We start from the raw sequence: 13,805 nt of genomic DNA on the forward strand, positions 1-13,805 counted from the left end.
TGTTATCACTCATGTTCGGCGCCAGTCATGTTCGGCGCCGCGGCCCGTACCGTCAGATGGGGTTACAAGGATTTTTGTTGGATGCCCTTCGACCCCGCTATGGTGAACACCCTCCTGAGGTGCAGGAATACCTAGCCGCCCACAAGCTTCCTCCGTCAGCAATTATAAAGCCCACAAGATAACCTAGTGCAACATAAAGCACAAGCATTGCAAGGTTATTGAGGAGAAGTTGTGATTGGAGCACAGTGACCAATATAGGGACATCGAGCAGTTTTTGATCAACTGTCGACTCTGTCCGAGTAATGGTAGTACACTTGTTCATGCCCCATGGATGGTGACCCCACGTTGAAAACAGGAAGGTGCTCTTTAAACTTGTTCAGGTGTACCCGAATGAGATATGCTTTAGCTCTGCCTTGACGACAACAAACATCAGGTAGACTGGACGGAGGTGAAAACATTAGATTGTGTCAACAAGTACGTTTCATCATTGCGAGAAAGAATCTGAAATGCTTAGTCAGCTTCCCATTTGACGAGTGCATTGACATTGGCGCCTGTGTTGTGGTTTTGTAATGCACAAAGAGATGACTGTCCAAAACAATTCTCTCCAAAGACTCCTTATTAAGGGGCTGTTATCAGATTAATGACTCCCTTACCGCAAAGTTGGCAATATGTTAATGAAAATGCCTAAAAATGAGCCGTCTCTACACCAGGGGCCGAAGTCATAAGCTAACATAGATTACATCTACTGTGGAATAGGATCATCAGTTGCATTCAAAACTGCTTGGCTTGATATATAATGTGACATGCCTAAGCTGTTTATTGGCATCATCTTCACTTATTGGCTTCATCACTCCCGCATCAAAAGAAGCTGCGCTGGCATGTGTTGACATACCTAACCCAGCTCACGAATGTGGTGGAAAAAAAATTATATGCAGAGTTTGCATCTAAAACTTCGGTTTGATGAGAAGCATCATTTGGCTGCCAGTATTCCCGACTTTTACTGCACCAGCAACCACAGATGACGGTTCTCAGGTCTTTACAGTTGAGATATGCTGAAGTGTATGGCAGTAATGTGTGCTGCACGCATTATGCTGATGTTACAACAGTTGTGACGTTTTTGGTCTCAATTCTGAGGGCCAACCCACAGTGGTGGCTATAGTGTTGTGCTGCTGAGTTCAAGGACGCAGGTTCGATTTGTGGCTGCAGCGGTTGCTTTTCTGATGGACGCAAAAAGCGAAAACGCCCGTGTGTTTGACATTTCGGCGCATGTTGAAGATCCCGAGGTGGTCAAAATTAATCTGGAGTCCTTCAAGACGGCGCGCCTCATTGCCAGTGTAGCGTCAGTGTGTTAAACCATACAATCAGTCAACTTCTCAAAGCCAGGTCTACATGAGAGGATCTTGTGTTTGTTGTTCATTCAACAATGTTGCTTGCAAGGCTTCCCTGCAAGAAGTTTGAAATAGCAATGCATGTATAGTAGACACAGAGCAGTACTGTGTGACACCTCCTGCCAGTCAGTCTAGCTCAAAAAGAATTGAGCAATGCATGCATGGTCTATGAATCACTTTGCGCAGGAATGAAGCTGGTCTTTATAACTATTTATCGGTTTGTAGAATTCGGGCTTAATGGGCTTAATTGTTTGCATTGACTGGAATGCAAAACTACAAAAAATGTTGGCTTACCGCCGATGCTCTGTGTTTTTTTTATTTTCAGAAGACTCTACAACGGAAAGCTGCCATGACATGTGCGACATCATCATTGCCCAACAGGTGCACCATGGCCGTGTCCGCGGATGCAGCCCCTTGCCGGGATGTGTCCTTCCTGAGCCAAGAAACACAGGCAGCCGTTACCAGTACTGCCATAGGTGGCATTGCTGTTGTATTCCACTTCTGTTGAATGGAAATGTGTGCATTAACGACTATAAATTTTTTTTACAGGTACACAGTGTGTTTTTACATTATTCACCAGTGCAAGCTCGCAGACAGGAGAGGAGTCATCAGGTGAGAATTTTGTATGTTTTTCTCATTTGCGTTATACAGTATGGGTTGCTTTTCTGATGGATGCAAAAAGCAAATATGTTGGTTTTAATGTACACAGCAAATAATTTTGCGTGAAATTTTGTACTGGTGTGCACGTGGTGTTATTCAGAAGCAGAGATTTAAGGAGGCAGTGAAGCAACTCGTACAGGTCAACTACTCCACCAATCTTTAGTCCAGAATGCATAAGCCATGTAGTGACCATGACATGCGAAGAATCATGGGTCAGACAGTGCAGAGAGATGGAGACTAAACTTGCACTGCTTGTGCGTAGAAGCTGTGCGAGTGTTTGTCCTTGTCCCGCTTTTGCTCCACCTTCTACTCTCCCTAGTTCCAGCTCTGTTATGTTTACACTTTTCTCAGTTAATTTAAATGCACTTTATGATGAGAAGAGTAGGTTCAAAAGTGCCGCTTCCTCTGCATTGTTCTTTTCCTGTGGACAAGGGGCCGGCTATGACGACACATTGGTAAACCCATAGCACAGCTTGAGCATAAAGAATCTGTGCCCACACACCATGCTAGGTTGCCTTCGGAAAGTAGTAAAAACCAGACAGAAATAGTAAAATCGGGTGCAACGAATTAAAACCCTCTATGGCGGATGCTTTCGAGGACGACTTATTTGCAGACTGCGTTGGTGTGAACACGGGTGCAATGCTGTATGGTGGGGTGACATGAAAAGATCATTTTTTATGTGCGAAATGCAAAGCCTTTCGCTGCCTGTGACGACGAAGTGGAGGAAGACAGTGCAGCAGTACCTTTGATTGTCATGGTTGGGTGGAATGCCTCTGCCTCTTTTTAAAGCAAAGCTTTATACCTCTACACCCGAATGGTTCTTTTGCGACCGTTGGTGTCAACAGAAAACTCCCGCAAACAAATAAAAGTGTTTACTGGCACCGCCAGGAATCGAACCTGGAACTAATAGAGTAACTAAGCGAGAACCCGTTGTCTTACCAATTTAGCTACGAGACCACGCGGAGGCTGGGAAGACAGGTAGTGGACTCACCAAGCATATCTATAGGTTTACGCCCTGCAATCTCGCTGAATGCCACGTGATAGCTTCACGCAACCTCACGCGCTGTTGTGCGCTCCGTCCACAGCACTTCTAGTGGCACTGTGCACACCTAGCGTGCTTGCTTGGAGTCACAAAAATAAAGGAAGTGCACACCAACGCATGGCATCTCACTTCTAGTACGCCAATGTTCTAAAGCCGGTGGCCTCCATTGTTCACGTAGAAAATCACAGCTCCTTGTCGTACACCCTCACGCTAAACGACACATCAAGGAGCACAGTCAAATACTCCTTGATGGCCAGGCCATCACTCCAAGCCCCAGCATCAAGATCCTGGGCCTACATCTACAGGCCTACACCAAGAGTGATGTATCGTTGCAGTGCTTCGAGCGCAGCATCAATCAAATCATACACATAATCACGCGAGTTGCCACCAAGAAGTGAGGCCTCCAGGAATCCAATAACTTTTGATTAATTGAAGCTTTTATCCTCTCGAGAATCACTTACGTCAACCCCTTGTCTTCTGGACAAGGAGGGCATAAAGATGCTTTATACAATGAATAAAAAGGCGGTTGAGCAGGCCATTGGTCTTTCCCTAAGTGCGTCCACAGAGAGGCTGCTTTGCACGGTGCTCCACAACACGGAAGAGCTGTTAGAGGGTCATCTTTCTAACCAGAAGCTCCGAATGAGCAGAACTGCGGTGGGTCCTCGCATCCTTCAGCAGATTGGCTGGACAACACAGAATGTCACTCCGCTTGATGTACTCCTGCACTCTTGGCGACAAGAACTAAAGATGCTCCCTTTGCTTAGAAATATGGACCCTGGACACGAGGATGGTCGCCAATAAGCACGGGCTCAAGCACTCAACACGACCCTCGGTGGAGATCATGTAGTTATCCACACTGACGCCTCCCAACATCGAGGGCAGTAGTACGCCATTATCGTGGCTACCTCCAGAACCAACCTCCTTGCGTGTGCCTCACTTAAGACCCAAGACATGATGGCAGCAGAAGAGATAGCCATCACTTTGGCTCTCACTCAAGCAGGGGTTTGGAAGGTAGTAATCGATTCCCAACAAGCGTACCGGAATTACCAGTCGGGATGGGTGTCCCAATGTGCACGGCGTGTTCTAAAAACCCACTCCCCAAACGTTTCCATTCAGCTCAACTGGACACCCGCTCACGCTTCCATGGAGGGCAAAGAACATGCCCACCAACAAGCCTGCACTTTTACCCCCGTGCTATGGATATGCTCGAGGGCAGTCACCCGCTTGTCTCACTCAAGGACATAACCCAGCATTATCGCCTTCAGAGACAGACCCTACCTTTGCCTCTCCCTGACCTTTCCAGAGAAAAACAAACTACCCTACGGCAATACAATCCGGCTCCTTCCCAGACCCGACGCGTCTTCACTTAATGCACCCGAATCACTACGACGCTAAATGTAAATATTGCTCAGAAGTAGGAACACTCTGCCACATAATCGGGATGTGCGACTTTAGCCCTGAGCACCCTCCTCTATTTCCGTCAACTACCCAACAAGAGAAATGAAAGATGCTGCTGTCCAGCCCCTGTCTGCCTACCCAGCTTCAGTTGGTGAACAAAGCACAGGCGGCGTGGACGGCATATGGGCTCCAGTGAAGAAAGAACCACTCCCCCGGGGCACACTCTGGGCCATTCAGCAATCTGATTAGAAGTACTTCCTCCTCCTCGTGGTCCTCCTCCACCGTGATCAAATGTTGCGCAGAAGAAAAATACGGGACGGAAAGAATCCACTTGGACGCGCTACATTTAATCACTATAATTACCTAATAGCTCAGTGTACAGCTTTACTCCTCCACCGTCTCAGCCGCCGATCTCGTCGCCTCATTCTGTCGCCGCAGAGATGGAGAAGTGAGATTGTCTAACGCCGGGTTTCAGCTTCCTTTAATTTTATAAAAAAAGTTTCCACTCATGATCTACACCAATACAACTCAACCAACCACCGTTCATGCATCATCATTGATTCAACCTTACCAAGAATAGGCAGTTTTAGCATATCGTTACCGTGTTTACTTTGCGGTTTACCGTGTTTGCGGGAGTAGACTGCACAGCACGAGAGTTACTGCGAGCGGTAAGTTACTGGCACAGGCTTCACCGTCACCAGCGCATCCGGTAACATGGTAAACGGTAACGCAAGCACGGTAACGATATGCTAAAACTGCCTAATATCTCCTTGAAGTAATAAAGGGTGTGGTTAAGTGCATTTCATTTCTCTCAGGTTTCACTATTTGTAGAGCGACGTGACGGAATTTAAGGGGCGTCACGGGTAATCGTTGTGGGTGCTGTTTACAGCTTTGTTTTCCAACCACATTCACAGGGTGGATTGGCGCAAATTTTTTCGAGTTTTGCAAAAGGAAGAAAGGAGGCCTTCCGCCAATTTCGCTTGTTAAGGCGAAATGAGCTGTCTGCTGCCTTTTTAAGTACAAGAGACATACTGAAATCACAGACTTTTTCAAGCATCGAGCTTTTGACATGCCCTATAGCTTCTAATTTGCTGTGTACTGTGTTACTGTTAACTTTAATTTGTTTAAACTTTCATTCTAAATGAGACAGCGTCCCCTTGTGGTTTGAATTAATGAGCTTATACTGTACTTGAAAAGGGGCTTTCTTCTTCCACCTGTATTTACAAGTTGTTGTCAACACTATCTGTATTAAAGGTACAATAAATGGCTAGGGACCATCCTTCATGCATGCTGTACTAGGGAAGCAGAATAAAGTAGAATTAGCTTTACTTGCAAACAGCTGGTCATACCTGCAAGTTTTACTTCACATGTAAGGCACCAGGGGCAGCCAAAGTGTCTATTATAATATGTTTTGTTGCACACCAGCACGTGCTGGGGCATCCCCAGAGCAGCATATGGCATGGATACTTGATGTTATAGTCTGCGTTCCCACCGTCCAGACAACCTTTCCAGTTTTCTCAACTGCGCTTACAAACTTCTACATGAAAACACGTCAGGGTGCGTGGGCCCAACCCACAGACCAGCTAGCACATTGTGTCATCTTGGTGGCAGTTTTTTAATCACAAATTGAATGGGCCATACGGATGCTTTAGATTACAGCGCTGACATCTGTGTTAAAACTTCAAGTAAGGTTTCTGGCTGAATTATTGGTGCTGCGTCTGAGGCTCTTGTACATGGCAGCAGATGTAATATCAGTGATTGCAGCCTCATTCAATGTGAAATGGATCTCCGCCGTCTGATTAAAGAGGTGCTCTTTGCATCTGCTGATCACTTTAAATATTTGCTGCTCTAGCTTCATGATGCTGAAGAAGGAGCCCATTGTCTTTAGTGCAGACAGCTGAGTCTTTGATGCAAATTTTGCATCGCATGCTACCAGGCCCACACTCTTGAACGCAACTGCCACAAATGTCGCAATAGTAGTAGCGTTTGACGCAACTGATAATCTTCGAGTTCCACAGCTTCCTTATCAAATACTTGCTCAGGGCAAGATGTTGTCTTTGAACCTGAACAGTGCGTTAATCAGATGCAGTAAGCCGTCGACTCTGTCCCACGGGCACTAACGAACACCAAGACCATGATGATAACCGCTGCTTTGTTGTAGTGGAGGTTGGCGGAATTTCATCGCCGTACTAATTTAGGGCTGCTTTCAGGCCTCCGTGCGTGCCTTCTAGCGGCTTGGGCTCGGAACTTTGACCACTTTTCACGATTTCGTCAGCACAGTCAAAGTGTTCCTCTTCGATATTTCCATCATTGTTGGAACTTGTTGCACACGAGGAGGCGTCAGCGGCGATGCTTGATGTACCAGGAGTAGCCGATGTGTCGCTGTTTCCTGATGTTTCGGCCTGACTTTCATTTCTTTCCGGCTCTCGTTACCACCGTGTTGAAGGCATGCAAAATTCGCATGCTTTGTAAAGATTACCTTTGCGTTTCTTCGTTTGTTGCTCCATAGCAACCACCGATTCAGACCACTAACCGATTGAGCAAATTAATAAAAAAGGCATGCAGTGCTTTCACAGCGCAACCCACCAACTTCTTTTTTTAGCATACGGTGCGGATGGTGGCTGCAAAGAGTATTAGATGCGAACGCATCTCATTCACTCGCCTTGTCCCTGCATCCATCCAGCGTTGTCGGCGTCCACCCCTCCCCCATTCTCCTCGCCGCGCCAGCTGCGCTCTCCACCGCTCACCCCCTCTCCTCTCCGATAGCGAACACTCTCTCGCGAGGGGCATTGGATTGGATTCGATTGGATTGGCCTGGCTTGGATTGGATTAAAGTGGATCGTGTTGGATTGTGTTGCGTCATAGCCGCGGCAGACGCACTGGCGCCGGCGCGTCCCCTCACCGTTATGCGCGCTATAAAACGTGGTGTCTGCGCCGCTCCGCTCCATCGTTCCAGTGCCGTTCCTCCGCTGTCCTACGCTACAACGTGAACCCCCTATGCGTCGCATCTACACAGGGGTTCCCGCGAGGGGAGGTGGTAGTTCAAAGAAATTCGGCGTGCGCTTCTGAAGAAAACGCGAGAACCAGAAATGGTAGAAAGCTCGATCGGTAGGCTCTGCCCCCGCCACCGGGATTACTTCCGATCTGGCTTTCGAGGAACTGCTTAGAACTCTGAGCAGGCAAATAAGAGTGTACACTGGCTACACTAGTGCAATTGGTTTACAGTTAGTGCATTTACAAAGAGTGTCCAGTGTCCCAAGTGGGAGCAAAAGGGCATATAATGAAGTTTTTTGCTGTATTACTACAAGTATTGAATTATTTTTTCATTTTATAAATAACGAAAAATAACATAACTGTTTGAATACAAATTCTACACTCGGTGTACCCAGTGCAGGTTAAAAAAATATCCTTACAAGCGCTGCACTCGCACTCATGACATTGCCCTTTGTTGTTCCTACCAGTTTCTTCCACACCATTTTGTAGGTGTTCTCTCTGTCTCTCTCCTTGTTCTGGAATTTCTCATTGTGTGTGCCTGCCTGTTCTCCATGTCCAGTTGTGTGTGCATTCCATCGAAGGGTGTTTAGTTGTATAGTGGGCTGCTTTTTAGCATTGTTTTGTAGTTTCCCCCATGCAAGTATGCCACATACATGTACGTGGAGTACAAAGATGGTGGCAGGGCAATTGTTGCCATTTCTGATTAAAGATTTTGAGCCAGCTTCTTTGTAAGATAATGCCCAAAACAAGAGTGTACTGGTGTTCCGGAGTGCGTCAAGAGGAAGGTTTCTACTCTGGGGACGTTGTTTTAATTGGACATACATACATACTGCCTCAATTTGTACTTGTTTCCCGAGAAAATCGTATAGCTGGTACCATCTGGTTTATGGTTAAATTCTGAACTGGGCGCAGCACTTTGGCGGCGCTCTTTGGCTCAGCCCTTTGGCTGAGCCGCATCGTCGCTGTAACCGAGTGAACGATGGCACGTGGAAGAAAAAGCGAACACTAAAAGAAAGCAAAGGAGGAGAGTGTCGCGAAATTGGGAGGGATCGCGGTTCGCCATGGCGGCGCGGGCCATCGCTCTCCGAAAGTGTGAGGTGCAAGTGGGGAGGGGGCAGTATGCTGTGCCCGCATGAGGCTCTCGACGGCGCTACCCTTAGCGAAAACTGGACGGGGGCATGCACGTGACTATGATGTGCATTCGCTTAAGCTGCAGTTCGCGGTCCCTTCCTGAGAGTCACTTCGCACTGCCGATGCAGAGGCTCATCATCGCTGCCGTCGAGAGAACCCACGAGTGAGGGCTGCCTCAGCGCACTGCTGCTGCACCCAAATATCACATTAAAGAGTATCGTAATCGCCAGCCAAATCGTTTCTTTAGGTTGGGCTCTCAGTACTTAAAGGAGTAGAGACCAATTTTCGGTGTTAATATTATTGTACAGTTCGCTTCTTTTACTCAACAGAATACCCTGGCTGATATCTGAGCGGCCTGTGATGCGAAGAACATACTTCAATTGGATCTCATTTATCACGCCAACAGAAAAGCGCGTGGAGCGGCACTCAGCAAATTGACATCAGCGTGACATCCCGTGAAAGCCAAAAGAAGTGACGCGACAGCGCTCGTCAAAAACTGATGATGTCACTTCACGCGCGCGGCCCCGCGAGCGGCAAGCGGGCGCCACCGCACTCACAAACAGGTGCACATAGCCAGAGCTACAGGCATAACCGCTGCTCAGAAAGGCACTGTTGGCAAAAGCAAAGTTCCACACACGGGAAAGGAGGCGATAATGTAGTCCGGAATTGCAGTAGAAGTCGCCATCAGGACTTTTATTGAAAGCGGTTATTGAATTTCCGCCGCAATGGTAGGCCTAACATCCTCAGGCAGCTCAGCCGTTCAGCTCTGGCGTCGGCGGGGTCGAAACAACGCCCCCACCGGCCTCCGCAGTGTTTTGACGTCCGCACAAAGTGGTGAGGTCACGCCGGGATTCCGTCATATGCACCTTTCGGGGGGAAAGCGTGGGAATTTGAAACACGATTTTCAGGCCGTTCAAATAATTATCGTGTGCTGGAGTATTTAAAGTGCTGTTTCGGGTTCGCCAGACCATTAACCATCGATAAAAGCAATAAAAGTTTAACATAAAATTTTTGTGTCAGTACTCCTTTAAGTCTAGGGTCAAGCATGCACCATTTGTGCGTGCTGCTGGGTACATACATTGCTCTTAGTGGAGCACTTTTATTACAAGTCCCGAGCTGGTAGCCGGCTGTCCTTGGCGCACTGAGCATTGGCAAGTTGGAACAGAGAGCTTAGTGTTCGAAAAGATGTTAAGCACGAGGAGCGCCGAAGCACAGTAGGATGAAAGGAGAAAAAAAAGAGGATGCCTTAAGTATTGCGATACTTCTACCAAGCTAAAGTTCTACGTTGCCATTCAACATGCAGGCTATATGGATGATGCTCGCCCCCGATCGACAGCCGACCCTTAGCCCTCATCCGTCCTCAAAATGTTTTTGCTACATCCCTGTAGCTGGGTGGTTTTTCACCCAGCTGGAGCTGCTGCATCCAGCTGGGTGAAACACCACCACAGATATTTGTTTCAAGTTGGCATTAAAATTGATATTGTTCCTGCACAAAACAGTCTTGAGTGGACACAACTTCTGTTTTGTTTTGATGGCCCCTTCAGTTTAAAAATAATGCAGAAATCATCACAGAAACACTGTGAAATGGTGTGAAATTTTTTGAGTGGCCTATTCCACAGTTTGTAAATTTCTATAAAAATTAGCGTGTTTTCTTTTTCTGTGTATAGTCAACAAACCTGACCTCATCAAAGGAATGAGAAAGGGGCACAGGGCTGCCTCGAATTCAATTTTTGACGTGGGCACTTCCAGCAGCAATTCCAGCCATGCCCTGACATCAGCTAAGGTAAATGCTATGTTTCTTGCATAACCTTGAAATTATTTACAGTTAATACATGAGGCTAATTTGATTCACCTGCACCACGTGAACCAGTTGAGGCAGCGCAGCCCTCCACCATTCATTTCAGTGTTGCTGCTCGCAGTGCTGAACTGTGCTGTTCGGTACACCGGTGGTGCTGATGGGTAAAGGACGAATTCATGGCTTTGCTAGCACTCCCTGTTGAGGAAGTGCAGAAGCACATGAAAAGAGTGCAAATCTGGTTCTGCCAACTTGCTTTGCACCACTGTAAACTGGTTCAGTAGGTGAAAGGTTAATCGAATGGAACCTATGGTTGGCCTTGTCTGACCTCAGTTTTTTTTTCTGCCTACCAGGGTGCCCCTACCACAAAAGAGAGCAACGAAAAAAAGGCACCCGCAAAAAAACACATGACCAAGTGGATCTCATCGCAAAAGCGCAAGGCCACCCTTCCTGAGTCAGAGTGCAGTAGCGACTCTGACAATGATGATGAGGTGGTGCCGAAAAAACTTTTGCGCAAGGCATATGCCCATGTACGCGATCTGGAGGAAAAGCTCCAAGTTTCTGAGAGCAGGTGGCTGGAGGAAGTAAAGAAAAACAAAGGGCTGCAGGACCGCCTGGAGGAGCAGACATCTTTGGGCACCAGAATGAGTTAGTTGTACTCTTGTAGACCTTTTATCAATGAGCCCTTACGTGTGTTGCATGCAGACTGCAGTAGCACTGTGCATGGCGTTGCAAGCCTTGGAATGCACTTGACAACACAAGGTCTTTCTACATGTGCATGCTGCTTAATGTTCTTTGTATGTTGCACAGATTTTGGCAAGGCAAATGTGACTTTTGGAGACGCTGAGCAGTATAGCCAACCTCCAGTGAAGCACCTTAGTTCTGTTGCTCAAAATAAACACTTTTGATCCCAGAACATGGGCGAGGGTGATGGTTTTAAACAGCATATGCTATTGGCGTTTGTCGTGTGTAGTGGGCATACAATTGGCACCAATGCACCTGTCAGGAACCACTTCTCTTATGTGGTTTCTTGCCTGTTTCATTTGTGCAATGCATTGCTGCTGTGGAATTAACCATAATGACAGTTTAGGCCGGTCAGGGCGGCTGCTTTTTCAATTCTTCTTTAGCTTTGCGGGTGCATCCACATTGCTATTTAGTAAAATGTGCATCACATGCTTTTTGTTGCACAGGCAACATTAGAGGCGAGTGATGGCAAGGCCACATATTAAACAGCCTGTAGATGTTTCACATGCCTGTTGCCTAATTTTGTATAAATGGGAAGTTAGCAGCTACACTTTAGCTGAGCTTTAGGGCAGCTAAAGCATGGCAGCTGAACACATTTTACAGCAAAATGAGAGCGATGTGCTTCTTGCCCATTTATGTGACGTGTCTGAGTGATACGCAGGCAGCTTGGAGGCCAGTGTGAACCAGGCACTGCTGGCACTGAATCGAGCAGCAACGCCAGCTTTGCGTTTTGAGGTGTGTATAATATAAAATGCTTTGTCCTCCTACTTTTTGCATATTCTTAGGATAGCACGGTCACTTTGATGTTAATGATCCTGAGGTGTTTCGCATGGAAGCATAAAAAAGAAAGCATGGTGTATCATAAAATTCCAAACTGCTCCAGCCATGTAAGCCCACCTCAATAAATCTACGGCTAATTTTTAATTTTCACGCCATGCCAGGAACGCCCCCCTTCAACCACACCCTGAGATTCATCATACCCAGGCAACACTGGCATACATCGGCCAGTTCATAATCCCATCCAGTCCAGTCCAATCATGGTTAGCAGCCCAATGGCAAATCTCTAGGTGCCATTTCTGATTTTTCTTATGGTTTTTTTTTCAGTTTTTTTTTTGGTAGCAGCACGTGCTCAGTATTGTTGCCGAGGCATGGGCCGCTGTACCCGAGGATACTTTGGCACAGTCCTTCAAGGGCTGTGGCATAAGCAACGCACTGGATGGCTCACAGGAAGGCGGCCGCAAGGGGGACTAGCAGATGTTGAAGCCAAGTACTAGGAGGCCAGGGTTGTCTTCAAGCGAAATACTGCGAACTTTTCTTTGAAACTGACTCAGAGGAGTCCTTTGATGGTTTTGAGAGCGTTGACTAACGATCTTTTGCAAAGTGTTAGGTGCATGTGCATTCTGCTTTTTTTTCCTGGCGGGAAACCTTTGTCGCTGCCATCTTGAATTTTGGTGCTTTTCTGGGATGGTGCCTCCTCCCTACTTTGCCAGTGATCTTGACTTGCCTACTTGCTCACGCAAAGGGGTCAGTTGCTCAGAATTTGGCGGTAATAAAAATGTGTGGAATTGATGGATTACAGTACAAAATACACAAGGGAGGTGTTGAAAAAGATCTAATGCGCCTAAACAGTTTGTTGTGGCTGTGGATATGAAAGCATATCTAGTAAAACCTCATTACAAGGGACACTCAACGGGCCTAGAAAACGTGTCTCTTGTAACCAAGGTCTCTTGTATGCAGTGTTGCTAACATTGCGAACATAGGAAAACCAACCAAACTGGTTTTATTCTAATGTCTCTTGTAACAGTGTCTCTTGTAACGAGGTTTTACTGTATGTCCAGTTGAATAGCTGAAACACCTTGCTTTCACCTTATTTTCATTGGCCTTTGCAGCAACCCTACTGCTTCAGAAGCTTTGTTTTGAAATCTGCTTTATGCTTGCAAATAGGTTTGGTCTGTCCCTACACATCGGGCCTCTGCTAATTTCTGCCACCCTGCAATGGTGAATGGTTGGTGACTGGTGAAATTTTCTGCCCTTTTTCATTTAACTTCCCTTTATCTGCAGTGTACTAGCGTGGATTACCGTATTTATTCGAATCTAGGCCGGCCCCGATTCTAAGCCGGCCCCGAAAGTGCGACACCTCGGAAAAAAAAACTCACCTCGAATGTAGGCCGAACAAAAAGACGAGGTCAGCGTTCACAAAAACAAAACATGTTTACTGAACGTGAAGATGCAGTGCTGGAACTCAGTTTCTCTTCAAAATCACCGGGCAACTTCTGGGCGATTGAGGTTTGACAACGGAGGCTAAAATCGAAGCGCTTCATAAATTTCTGTAGCCAGCCTCGACTGGCTTTGAAGTGTGCCCTCGATAAGCCTCGTTCCCTCGAAAGCTCCCTTGCTTTTGCCTGGAGCACTTCCGTCGTTACTGGAAATGCAGCTGCTCGCTGCGTCCGAACGAAGTCAGCCAATGCCATCTCCATTTCATGGTGACGGCCTTCTCGTGGTCTGATGAATTCCATCCTCATTGCGGCACATGCAAATATCCTCTCCCGTTGCGTCCTCCAATGACGGACATTTTTTTCATCTACGCCGAAGTCCCGCCCGGCTTGAACGTTCGACCACAACTCCGCGGCTAAAACAACTTTTTTTTTTAAAG

At 46.9% G+C, this 13,805-nt stretch overlaps 2 protein-coding genes across 3 annotated transcripts in view; both read left to right on the plus strand.

Annotated features, from left to right (window-relative positions):
* Window positions 1-13,805, plus strand: part of LOC144159764 (uncharacterized) — a 321,877-nt gene that overhangs the window by 223,204 nt on the left and 84,868 nt on the right. The gene's annotated exons all lie outside the window — the stretch shown is intronic.
* Window positions 1-13,805, plus strand: part of LOC144158307 (uncharacterized) — a 28,821-nt gene that overhangs the window by 6,924 nt on the left and 8,092 nt on the right. For both annotated transcript variants that reach the window (XM_077689126.1, XM_077689127.1), the window contains 5 exons: window positions 1,714-1,864; window positions 1,938-2,000; window positions 10,281-10,396; window positions 10,762-11,056; window positions 11,814-11,887. In XM_077689126.1, coding sequence (XP_077545252.1) covers window positions 1,738-1,864; window positions 1,938-2,000; window positions 10,281-10,396; window positions 10,762-11,056; window positions 11,814-11,887 — 675 coding nt within the window. In that variant the 5' untranslated portion in view covers window positions 1,714-1,737. The remainder of the gene's footprint in view (window positions 1-1,713; window positions 1,865-1,937; window positions 2,001-10,280; window positions 10,397-10,761; window positions 11,057-11,813; window positions 11,888-13,805) is intronic.

Source organism: Haemaphysalis longicornis, unplaced genomic scaffold (genome assembly GCF_048455015.1).
Source record: "Haemaphysalis longicornis isolate Haplotype H1 unplaced genomic scaffold, Haemaphysalis longicornis Haplotype H1 scaffold_10, whole genome shotgun sequence".
In the NCBI taxonomy this organism is placed as follows: Eukaryota; Metazoa; Arthropoda; class Arachnida; order Ixodida; family Ixodidae; genus Haemaphysalis; species Haemaphysalis longicornis.